Source organism: Ochotona curzoniae, unplaced genomic scaffold (assembly GCF_017591425.1).
Source record: "Ochotona curzoniae isolate NIBS_2020 unplaced genomic scaffold, NIBS_Ocur_1.0 scaffold_4505, whole genome shotgun sequence".
In the NCBI taxonomy this organism is placed as follows: domain Eukaryota; kingdom Metazoa; phylum Chordata; class Mammalia; order Lagomorpha; family Ochotonidae; genus Ochotona; species Ochotona curzoniae.
The window spans coordinates 28,421,555-28,435,179 of NW_024467118.1; the positions used below are offsets into that span (position 1 = coordinate 28,421,555).

General features: G+C 35.0%; 1 protein-coding gene across 2 annotated transcripts in view; it reads left to right on the top strand.

The window, feature by feature from the left end:
- Window positions 1-13,625, top strand: part of GABRB1 (gamma-aminobutyric acid type A receptor subunit beta1) — a 262,663-nt gene that overhangs the window by 193,035 nt on the left and 56,003 nt on the right. For both annotated transcript variants that reach the window (XM_040965875.1, XM_040965876.1), the window contains one exon: window positions 9,208-9,290. In XM_040965875.1, coding sequence (XP_040821809.1) covers window positions 9,208-9,290 — 83 coding nt within the window. The remainder of the gene's footprint in view (window positions 1-9,207; window positions 9,291-13,625) is intronic.

The window sequence follows — 13,625 nt, forward strand, 5'->3', positions numbered from 1 at the left end:
GAAATTTTCTTAAGGGCTGTTGGAATTTATATCCCTAATAAAGTTATATTTCTGCTTACACCCTTGAGCAAGTCTGCATTGTCTTCAAGATCAAATGAAGTCCATGCTCCTATAAAAATGTCTTCTCTACGGCTCTACATTTTCTCTTGCCAAGCCGCCTATGCTCCAGCTATAATAGAATACTTGCAGTTCTTGGTGTAATGTGCATATCCAATATTCAATTTTTAAAAAATGATTTAAACTCATAAGAAATGTTGAGAGCATAGCTAAAAAGTAAGCTAGTAGCATATGAGCTATAGGTAAAACTCATGGAATAATTAAATAAGGCTCATGATTGGGCAAGTGGCTTAGGAAACCACCTTCAATTCAGTTGTGAAAGGTCTAGAGGCAGAGGCCTCAAACTACGTCAGAAACATATCTCTGACTCATAAAATCTGTGAGAAAGGAAGTGTTTATTGTTTTAAGCTTTGAGCATAACCTTTCTCAGCATGTCACAGGTAATACATTCTCCATATGGACATATCAACTGGCATGGATCCCAGAGCACAAAAATGACTGTAACACCTACCAGACTGTTAGGTCCAGGAAGAGGAGGCTTCTATCTTAAGGTAGAGTCTGGGAGTCCCTGGAATGCCTTGAGACCTTGACAGAGGTGTTTAGTGCTTCGAAGGTTCCTGACAGGTGGATCATAATCATAATAGCAAACATCTATTGAATCCTTCCTTTCAAGGAAACTTTTAAAATGCATTATACATAATAGTAATAGTATCACATCTTAGAAAGGAAAAAGTAGGCCAAATAAAGTCATATAACTTGCCCAAGGCCAATAGCTGATGGAGCCTGCAACCAGGAAGTCCACCTACAGTTCACATTTTTAACAATGAATGTTATATCCATGTTGTATACTTCTGCCATAAAATTATAAGCACCTTCTGCTTATCTTACATGTTCTGTTTTCACACACATTTACCAGAGTAGTGCCTTCCATGAAGGTAATCCATAAATGAGTGAGTAAATGAATGGCAATCTTTCTCTTTTAGTCAAGGGCTTATTTTTCTGCTGAGCCTCTGAGACATGTACACCAGCAACAGAGGAATCTTCAACTGTTCCCTGAGGATGCATTATCATCTGTGATGATGTGAAGCACAAACCAGCAGTCCACAGAGACCCTCTCAATCCCCCACGCTGTCTCAGCTAAACTAGAGAAAATGTCACGTTTTCAAAAACTGTCACTTCCATCAGGTTCTGTGTCTAATGTGAACCTATGGTTTTAGAAAGTTCACCAAAAAAAATGGTACATTATTTCTTTGAAATCTGATCCAACAGTTTCATAGCAATCTCATTACATTATGGTTACACTGAAAGCCAAAACAGTGGTAATCACAAATTAAAATTTCTGTCGCATCCTGGGGTGAATTCTCATAGATTATAAATACATCACAAGTTATGTCTTCTGTCCTCAATCTTCAGCCTGCAACTCAGGACATTTATTAAACTTCACTCTACAGAATTCCTCTTATAATTTGCTTTGCTGTGCTAACTAGGGCAAACTGGGCACTTACTAAATTCACATTGTATTAGAAGGTTGGTCTAAGAATTAAATAGAATTGTCAAAGTGTTGCACAATACCAGAGAGCAGTGAGAGCCCTCATATGATGTTTAACAGTTAATCAAAGTGTTTATCAGTATACATTGAGTTGATGGATTAAATGATATTGAAAGGTAAACTAATTATCAGGAACCACAGATTTTTCTGAATTTTTAGCACTTACATTTTCTTGCTGCAAAGCACTTAAATTGTGTTGGGAAAAGAAAATCTGACAAATAAGGTATATGGCACCAAAATGCTGTGGATAATACTGACACTGTTTTCTCAACATCACAATTATGACTAGAAGTATATGCTTATAACACATGTGGGAGCAAAATAGAATGATAATTGTCCATAAAATGCTGCATTCAAATTAATGAAATGAGTTTGTGGACAATAAAATTTACTTTTATGCAATTCTTGTTTAAATTGTGAATCTAATTATGACTGAAGATACTTGAATTAACATTGTTTAAATCTTCAGGCAACAACATCATGTCTGCCCATTCCAATGTATCATGGAAACAGTTTATAACTAATAGCCCATTATAATCCTTCTGGCTTCACCTTCAAAATGTCAATGAATTGGATTGTAATGTAAGTTATTCTAAATGTCTTTGAAAATAAAGACAGTTGAATGTTTTGCTGTCAAGAATTCACCTATGGGAAATCTGTCTTCAGAACGTTCATGCTTTTGTCTAGTTGATTCTATCGCATTGTATTTTCATTTGCTATCTGCTAATAATAGCCATTGCACACGCTAAAAACTACACGTGATCTTAGCCAGAAGGCGAAGAAGCAATGCACACTCAAAATTGGTACCTTGCATGTGAAAAGCTTTTTTTAAAAAAAAAAAAGCATTTCAGAAAAGAACGTCAGTCTTCAAGCTCTCAACTCATTTGGCTTTGTAATTTTTTGGTACTTTTGACTCTACAAAAAAACTTAGAATAGACTGTTTCAGCCACAGTTTATGTATATATTCCATGTAGACGTGTTAATTCATTGCAAAGGTGACTATCTACAGCTGAGCGGTTCTATTAGACCAGGAGAACAAATGGAAGCACAGGACCAATCATTCTTAGGAATGTCCTTTGTGTTTTCATCCATAAGACAGTGAACAGAATCTTCTCCACAGACACCTCTTTTGTTAAAGATCTAGTGCATTTTTGCTGAGCATTTTTTTTTCTTCAGAAAGAGCTCTTGTGAGCAGTTCACTTAACTGTATATTACTTATTATGTACTAGCAAGATTTCAAATTATTAAGTCAGCAAAGTGTTCAGAACTATCTGACAGAAACTTGCACAGGCTGAAAACACAGATTTGCAGGTTTCTGCTTGTGTCTGCGTTTCTGTAAAATCTCCCGTTTTGCAGATCCTGGTGACTTTGTGGTAAACATACCTGCATTTCTCTGGTTTTCCTCAACCATTACTAACTTGGGAAGAGTTGGCACAGCTAATCCACATGGGGACAATGAAATCCCTTTAGTAGTGTGGAATGTGGAAGAGACAGATCACAAGAAACCATTTCACTAACATCAAAGCTCTCCAGAGAAAATGTGTTTTTAAAAAAAAAAAAAAGCTCTTATATTTCCAATTTGGAGATGCTGATTTCCTCCTTTTGTGGGTTATGCTAATTACCCAAAATCTGCAGATATCATAATGGATTTGGAAGCAAAAAAAGAGTAAACCATCCCAGGTGAATCTGGCCCAGAGGAAGCATTGAGTTATTGTCAAGTTGTGGTATGATGTTTAGTTTCTCTCCAAAATTTCAGCTTCACGTCTTTTATCTATCATTTTCTTGCATTTCATTCTTATTTAACTGAAAAATAAAATAATACATATTTATGGAGTACCAAACAATGCTTCATCTTACATACGCATTATATAATGTTCAAATGAGGGTAAACATCTATTTAACTTTTTTATTACATCATGCATAAAACTCTAAATTTCTTTATTACAGCTTTTTACTAAAATTATACGGGATATTATCATTATCCACAGCTGCCCCGGGGTAAATGAAACATCTTTATCCTGTATCAGTTGACTCCTGAATTGTCTGAGCATGACTGATAGCATTAAATTCAGTTACATTTTCTAAAGTTATAGAGTTTTATTACACAACTGTGGTACCTATACACATAAGATAATCAACAATTTCTGTTGGCTTTATAAACAAGTCTGTAAGAACTTCAATCTCACAACTCGGGAATCAGTGTTTCAGTGCAATCTTACAATGCGTGATTTAGTTTTGACACCACATGGCTGAGTAGTAAGATGATATGTGAGCATCTTCTGATGAGCGCAGTCAAGGGAGAAAGCCAATGATGACTGGTAGAAATGCAATGAGGCTCTACAATATCCATAAAGCTCTCTAAATGTCTCAAAAACATTTAATTCTGTTTTCACATAAAAGTAATCTGATTGTTTTAACACAGTATAAGTTACATCTACGACATGATGTATCCTATGCCACATTAGAGTGCGTCAGGGTCAATTTAAAATGATGTTGTGCTATAGGTCCACTCATGCAGAACATGGAGTGCCAATAAACCCACCATTAAGCATCTGTAACATCAGCCACCTGTGAATGTTTCTGAACTATTTGTAAAGGTGCAACTGACTACAAGAGCTCTTCCGTGCCATAAATTTGGGAGTTTTTTCCTGATGTCTTATTCTAAAATTTTGAATATCTCATGCTTCCGTATGTAAGATTTAAAAGGCAAGTACTAAGGACAGGTTTAAGCTGCCATTTGGCACACCAGATTTCCGTATCAGTGTCTTGTCTACTGTGTCTCTGATACCATCCCCTCTGGATGCACCTGGAAAGCATCAGATAATAGCTCAAGTTCCTGTGGGGGACAGAGTTCTTGGTTCCTGGATTGAGCCCAGTCCCAACTATTGCAGCTGTTTGGGGAAGGAATCAGCAGACGGAAGCACATACTCTCTCTCTCCTTCTCTCCCTTTCTCTGTCACTCTACCTTTCCAAAAAATAAGTAAATCCTTTTAAATAAAAAATTCAACCTATTTCTAATGAAGAAATTACTCCACTATTCTTTTTTTAATTTTCTCAACACTACAGAAATAAAATACAACACATAAAATAAAACTGATGCTGAGAGATATTTAAGATAATAATGCTCATCATAAGTTCTGCTTTCAATTTTTTTGCGCAATAAAATAAATATCAATATCTTACTTTTACGGTGATTTTTCAATAGCAAAATATAATTTTCATTTACTTATGTTTTATGTTTTAATGTTCCTTATAAGATTTCATGAAATTAAAGGTTTCCACAGGGGGCATGATTAACATTTTGGTTTAGATAATTTTTGGTTATTTTGCTTTATGCCTCGTGGGCTGCTTAGCAGCATCACTTAGATGCCACTACAGACCCTCCAGCCACAAGTGACAATCAAAAGTATCTTGAGAGACTGCCAAATGTTCCCTGTGAGAGAAAATCACCCATGAATGAGTAGTGTTAGCTTAGGCCAACAGATTATAAAGTTCCAGTTTAGTAATTCCCAGAGAATGTTCACATCTACATGCCTTTTTATTCATAAGCAGCTGTTAAAGGATGTAGCATACAGAATAATTTTCAAAATGTTTTAAATATTCACACCATCTTTTATTTAAAGTTTTGTGCATCATAAAAACAATGATTCAGAATTGTATTTTGAGAAAGAAAGAAAGCCTCTTCTTCCCCAGCTCTGGATTCCAGCTTCCTACTAATGAGACCCTGGGAGGCAGTAGGATAACTCATGCCACATGGCTTCATTTCCAGCACTGGATTTTGCTATTTCTCCATGGATGGAAGCATTTCAAAGTATATGTTTAAAAGATATTCATGAAATATTGTTGAGTTAATAAATTAACCCATGTGATCATGCAAGCAGGAAGTAGTCAGGAAGCTAGTCAATTCTTCTATGTGGTATGCTCTGGAATACAAATAGCCTTCAGGGTCGTGTGTGTATGACCACTTAGAAAAACTTTCTAATTAAGCATCAAAACTCCCCTTGCTCTTGCCTAATGTTCAAATAAATCCAGTTAAATTGATCAGTGCCATAACTAGCAAAGGCACCATAGGAACTGTCCACATGTTCACAGCTGTGAACTTCATTTTTTATAAGAAAATCCAAAGAGATATTGTAAACGGCCAGCATTCTTTTTGTGTGTGTGTTTTCCCAAACAGTGTTTTAAAATAAAAACACTACTGAGAAAGATGTTATATGCCACTTAGCTTAACATAAATGACCAAATCCATAACTTGCCTGGGTGTTTTCAAAAATGACCTCTCAAAAAAATTTTAGAAAATCTTTATATGTGTGAAAGTACTTCAAAAAGTTCATGAAGAATAGAATTAAAATATGATCATCCTGTTGCAAAAATTTTTGAAATCTAGGCACAAGTTTTTCTTCACACAAATTTTCTACAATTTTTTGAAGACTCGACATACACTATATATGCATAGCATGTAATATTATAGATACACAATATATACCTTCCATATATATGCATATACATTATGCTGAAGGTGGACTATGTCAGTCAATAGACCTTGGAAGGATTTCCTCAACCTTAGAGCAATGAAATCAACAGCATCTCAAAACTATCAAAACCTCCCTGAGTTCCGATGGTGGTGAGACTGCTGGGAGCGGCCCTCTCCCCTTCTCTCCCACTTTCCTGGGGAACAGAGAAAAGATTGGAATGTTTCATCTACTTCTCTACTTTCCCCCACGTCTTGACCTGCCCCACCCTAACTATGTAAACATCATCATGTAAACATACGTCATGCTATGTGAACAAGCATCCTTGTTAACTATGTCAATATCATCAAAAATAATGTAAATGTTTTATTTAAAAGATTCTCTAAAAATAAAGTTGTAATACACCAGGAGTCATAGACAGCTGTTTTTGTTTGTTTGTTTGTTTGTTTGTTTTGCTGTTGCTTTGTCTTGTCATATGAGAAACAGAAATAATGCAAATTCATCCTAGTGAAAATTCTGCAGGAATTGACAGAGACATTTCTGAGATGCTCTTGCACTTATGGAAAGGTGCGAAATAATAATCGTAATGATTGCACTTCGTTGGGAAGCACAGCTGAGTACAGGGCAATGGGCTGGGAACTTGCATCTATTATCCTGACCTATCCTGCAAGGAAGGTGCTTTGATGAGGCAACTGATCATCACAGAGATAATTGAAATAATTCCAATTCACACCATTAGTATGTAGCAAAGACTCAAGTCCCATCTGACTGCATTCACAATTTTAATACCTTTATTGTTATAGCCTAGACTACTAGAGCAATTAATTACATTAATTATGATTTAATCTTCATGAAAATGCAACAAGCTAAATTCAACAGCAGACCAAAAGGGTCATACACCATGACCAAGTAGGATTTAATCCCAGGATGCAGGTAATCAATGTGACTTCACACAGCAACAGATCTGGGGATAAATACAAGAACAACTCAGTAGATGCAGAAAAAGCATTTGGCAAAATTCAACATATTATTCATGATATGAACCCTCTAAAAGTAGGCATAAAGGAATTTACCTCAACACAATGAATATATTGTACGATAAACTTAGAACTAGCATTGCAATCCACAAGTCTTGGCATCACACTTCAAATTATTATAAAACAATTATATAGCAATAAAAATAGAGTGCTAGAAAAACAGAAATATAGACCACTAAAGCAGCACTGACAATTCCCACATCCCATATAATTACATCAATCTTCATCAAGGACATAAGAACACACCATGGGGAAAGTTTAGTCCCTTCAAAGCGTGGCGTTCAATAAACAGGATATCCACTGGTATAAAAGGAAATTGGACCATATATAAACCCTACATCTAAAGATTGATCAAAGACTTAAGAATAAAAACTGAAACCATAAAGCTACCAACAGAAAAGCAGGGGGAAAACCTCTTGACATTGGTATTCTCAATAATCGTATGCACATGAAATCAAAACCCCAGATCATAAATGCAAACAATAAATAGTAGTTAATCACACTGAAAAGCTTTGAGACAGCAAAAGAAACAACAAAACTAGTGAGCAGTCTATAAAAGAGGAGGAAATATTTACAAATAATGTATCTGATAAAGGATTGCTGACCAAAATAAACAAATATCTTATGCAGTTCAGTATCAAAAACAAGTAATTGAATTAAAAGCTGTGCGGTAGAGTCAAATAAAGGCTGATCAAAACAGTGAACTCAGATGGCCAACAGACATTTGAAAAAGTTCTAGCAAAGGTCAAGTAAGTGCAAGTCAAAATCAGAATGAGATAAACTCTCACAACAGGATGCTTATTATCAAAAAGACGGAAGATAGTAATTCTTGTGTGTACAAAGAGGTTTTGCACACTAATGAGAATGTGAATTTGAAATCTTTGTCTTGGGAATAGGAGGAAGGAGTCTGCTGTAATTCCATGTGAATGTTATGATTTCTCCCATTTCTATTTTAAAAATCCAATGGAATTTCGATAGTGATAGTTTGGAACTACAGGCCACTTTGGGTAATATAGTCATTTTAATAACATCGTTGCTTCTGCTTTGTGAACATAGGATAGGATTCCACTTGTTCATCAGTGTTTTGTTAGTCTTAGTGCACAGGTCTTTCTTCTCTTTATAGTAGTCCAATTATTTTATAATTATTTTATAATTAGGTAGTCCTTTATTTTGTTATTGTTTTTAATAAATAGGATGCCCTCTTAATTTCTTTATCTGAGAGTATTTTGTTGTGTGAAACAAAATGTTTGTATGTTATGCCTTTGCTGTATTAATTTTTTTCTAATTTTTTTAAATGGAGACTGAATTTCCTATGTTATGTATATGATGATGCCATTGGCAAAAAGATGATTTTACTTCCTGCCCTCTGATTTAGAATGTCTCTTTTTTCATTCTTGATTTCTCTGGCTTGGGCTTCCTGGAAAACAGTGAGAATCACTGACCTGTTCCAGATGTTAAAGCAAAAGTTTCTTTATTATTTTTTTCATTTTTCTTTGTCGATATGATCATGTGGTTTTCTTTTGTTAGTAATGATGAAATTGTGCATTACACTGATGGAATTGCACGTGAGGTTGATTATTATATAGCGATCTCAAGAATAAATCCCGATAGGTCATCTTATCTAATGCACTTCATGTGCAGTTTGACAGATTACTAGTATTTTATTGAGGGTTCTGTCTTCCATGTTCACTAAGGCTATTGGCCTGCAGCTATCTTCTCCTGTATTATCTCTGTTTAATATTGGAATCATGGCAGCTCTGGTCTCACAAAGCAAATGTGAGCACGTCGCATCTTTCAGTTATTGGAAGATTTTGAGAGGATTTAGCACTGGGTCTTCTCCAATGTTTGGTAAAATTGACTCATAGAAGTATCTGATCCTGGCTACATTGATTTGGTTTTGATTGGTGATTTAATCTTACTGTTTTTACTAGTGTGGTCGGGCTCTCTATTCCTTCTTGATACATTATAAGAAAATGTATGTTCCTAGGAATTTACCCATATCCACATGGATGACCCTGTTGTTTAAATTATTGGTATATTACATAATAGTCCCTAATGATCTCACACAATTTTTGTACCTTTTATCCGGTAGGATCACAACCACAGCCGCCTGTATGATGGATCTCCGAAGATATCCCCTGGATGAACAGAACTGTACTCTGGAGATTGAAAGCTGTGAGTTACCTGGGCAGGGACATGAGAAAGAGGGAGGTTTGATCTAATTAAATTCAGCCTTTCCCTGAGTTTACCAGTACTAGTACATTCTGTCCTAAACTGCTTTGCTGACTTTCCAAGAAGCTGATGGTTCAGTGGAAGTTTTATTTGCATCGGTGGCCCAACAGTCATTTCAGTGAAGTTATCTTTCTGGAAACTTAGACAAAAATCATTGATGCTATCTCAACAACTTATAAATTCTCTTCCATAAAGTGAGGTTTGCCTAAAGCATTTCAATGTCAAAGTTGTATCCATAAACAGAGAAATATTTTAACATAAAAAGACGTTGAGATGCTTTTGGTTTTATGGGTCGGTTGATCTCAAAGCCCGAGACGGTAACAGAGTCTTGTTTGAAAACCGTGTCTTTTCTTGCAAAAGAACAAGATGATAAATGCTGCTCAGGGTAACTTAATGTTTTTGAGGTCTAGTGATTGATTCTTGTCTGTCCTCTTGAATTGCTTTTCACTGACCACTTTCTTAACAAATCAAGCATTTTTACCACTAAGATTTATACTGTACAGTAGCTAATTCAAATCCTTATTATTGTACTTAATGTAATGCAAGAAACCAACAAATATTCACTTTAAAAAATATAAGATGCTTTCTAGTAACTTAAAGGAGCATTAATTTAAGGTGGTATTTCAATTGGTGCTGAGTTGTAAGTAACAAATGATGAAATTATATGCATTTTCCCCCAAAATGTGCACTTTATTTTTATTTTCAAGCAAAGTAACTAATGCAAGTGAACTTTACTCATTTCTATGTTAGCAAATAACCAGAAGGTTGCTAACTATTACTAAATATTGATTATGTATTGATTCTTAACTTTACATAATGAATGTGCTGTTTTTCTGTAGATATTCTTCCTGACAGAGTATCGAGACTAGAAATGAGTTTTAAAATGACTAAAAACAGGAGGCTCCCAAGTCAATTAGGAAATAAGAATGTTACAATACATATTCCACAGATACAAAATTGAACCAGTCATACTTTTGTAACTAGTCCAGTGGAGGTTTCACTTACTCTACAGAGGGACTAGTTTGCCAGCTCTTTCCATTCCAAGGGTAGGGAAATGCTGTTCTTGGTTACATCTTCTGAGACAAATTAAAGATGCTTTGCTTATTGTTAATGTCATCTCATCAAGTAAAATTGGAAAGCCATGAAGTCTCATTAAATTGAAAACTTACTTGAACTTGGATCAGATTATAGCCATGGGATGCTATAAAATGAGTTAATGAATACTGAAAAATCAATCAAAGAATTTAGTGTGAAGAGGTTTTGGAATTCGAATTCAGTAAAGCTACCATGCGATAATATGACAGAAGATGGGGATATCAACAGTCGACTATTCCAGTAGCTTTTACTATTTTGTGCAACACGAACTGAAGAAAATCTCAACACTAGTCTTACAGCAGCCAAGGTGATCTTATCAAGATGTAAATTGGATCATATTGATTCTCTGTTCAAAAATATTCAGATTTCCCGTCACACCAAAAAAAAAAATGTCCTTTTTCTTATTTTGATCTTCAGGAGTCTGTGTAATCTAACCTTCCTTGATTTCTTTAGTTTCTTCTCTACTCATGGTCCTGTTTCTTAGTAGTATGAATTCTAATACAACGCACATTAGTTCCTTGTATAGCAAGTATTCTATCCTCTCATAATCTCATCATTTTATTTCATCTGGTTCAAATACCTTTGCTGATGGTAGCTCTTTTAACCTCTTTTTCTCATTTTTGAGTCATTTCCAACAAGTCTATAATGATAATTCAGTACGAACTAGGCTATCCTAGGCACTGTCCTTCAAGAACGGTGTATTAGTGTTCCATTGCTGTGATCTAAATGTCTGTGTCCTGCCTAAATTAGCGTGCTGAAACATAGCCCTCAGTTATCTGTACAGAGTTCTCATTAACAGGATTAAGAACCTAAAAAAGTGGCCTCAGAGAGTGTCTTTGTCCCTACCACCATGTGAGCACACATTAAAAGTCACCATCTACTGACATCAAAGTTGGCTAGCACCTTCATCTTCAACGTCTAAGCCTAGAGAACTGTAAGAAATGTGTTTCTATTGCATGCATGTTATCCAGTTCATCCAGTTGTATATATGTTATGCACTGTATCTTGTCACAGTGGCCCAAATGAACTAAAAAATCCATGTAGCACTTAGGAATATTTATTGGCTCTTACTTTTATTTATTCTGCCTGGAGAATACAAGCTTCCTGAGGAACTCACTGTTGGATTCACAACTAGTAAATAAGAGCTAGTCTAATACCTGAAAATAAGGTAGATATTTGTGTGGTAATATTTCAGCTCTGACTTGTTCAAATCTATTTAATGTTGAACAATAAATCTAGTTTTAATTTTTAAAATAAGACCTGAGGTGCAGATCTTTTACCTGCAATTTTTGCATTTGTTCAGTTTTATTTTCATGTTTTGTCATTATTATTTTTATTACTATAAAGGGAGCTCAGTTATGCATCTCATATGTGCAGTTGAAAAAAAGACACATTTCGCTACCCATTCTCCAACCCGCTTTTCCTCTATCATCATCAAATTTTGCAAAGACATAACTTTAACCTACTCTATATTTACAAATTTAATTCACCAAAAATCATAGTTTCGAACAAGTGAGAGGTAGAAATAACCAAATTCCAAAGAGTATACAAAAGGACTAAGCATAAAAACCATATCCCACATTGACAATTTCATTACTATACATATTTTGTACTGTATATTAAGTGACACACATCAGAGAAATTAAAACTTGTACTTTTGAGGCTGGCTTATTTCACTAAGTGCAATGATTTTCAATTGCATTCATTTTTGTTCAATAGGCAAAATTTCACTAAGTGCAATGATTTTCAATTGCATTCATTTTTGTTCAATAGGCAAAATTTCATTGTTTTTGTAGCTGAGTAACATTTCATAGTATATATATATATAAAACATTTTCATTATAGAGTCATCAGTTGATGGGCATCTGGATTGATTCTATATCTTAGTTATTATGAATTGAGCTGCAATAACTACAAATAACTCTCTGATTCCATTTCACTTGGATAAATTTCCAGGAGTGGGATGGTTGTCATATGGTGCATCAATTTTCAGACTTTTTAAAAATATCCGTACTGTGTTCCATAATGATTGTTTGAATTTACATCTCCACCAATAATGGGTTAGGGTATATTTTTTCCCACAGCTTCACTGGCATCTATTGGGTTTTGTTAGGTTTTGTTTTATGTTGTGGATGAAGATCTTTCTAAGTGGGATAAGGTAAAATCCCCTTGTGATTTTTATTTACATTTTCCTGATGGCTAATGAACTTGTGTATTTTTTATGTCTGCTGGCCTATGTATTATCTCTTATGAAAATTGCCTGTTCATAGCCTTTCTCCATTTCTTAACTGGATTGTTCATTTTGCTGTTGTTGAATTTCCTGAGCTCTTTATGGATCCTGGATATTAATCCTTCATAAGTCACTTAGTTTGTAAGTATTTCCTTTGTAGTGCAGAAACTTTTTAGCTTGGTATAATCCCAGTTGTCTATTTTGATCTTCATTTCTTGTGCTTCTAGAATTTTTTTCCAAAAAAGTCTTTGCCTATTGCTTTGCAGAGTTTCCTAATGATTTACCATAGTAGTCTGATGGAATCAGGATATATATTTACATTCTGGATCCAATTTGAGCTAATATTCATGTTTTAAGACTATATTAGAACATTAAAATTATAAGCGTGTTCAGCAGACTTGACTTTAGGAAAAACCAATATTATAACTGAGGTTCAAAGACAAAAAAAGAATATTGATACATCTAGTTTGAAGGACATTGGACGACAGGAATTCTCTTCTACACAGAAGGTCAGACTTATTGGTCTATTTAGACCTCAAACTGATTTGATGAGGCCTATTGCCATTAGGAAGAGTAACCTGCCTTACTCCTTCTACCATATATTTTAGTTAAACCATTTTTTTAATTTTAATTGCAAAGATACACAAACAGACAGATAGATTGTCCACCAATTGATTGTCCTTAAATGCCTACAAAAGCCAAGACAGCCAGGCAAAAAGCAGATGCCCAGAACTCCACCAAGACCTCTACTGGGAGTAGGGACCCAAGCACTTTGACAATCATCTACTGCCTTCCAGTGTGATCCTTGGCAGGGATTTGAATCCAAAATGGATGTAGACGTTGTGTGAGGATGTGAACATGCTGAGTTTCAACTTAACTTGCTATGCCATAATGCCTACTCCACAGTCTACCAACTTCAATGTTAAATTCATCCAAAGCATCCCTGAAGGAAC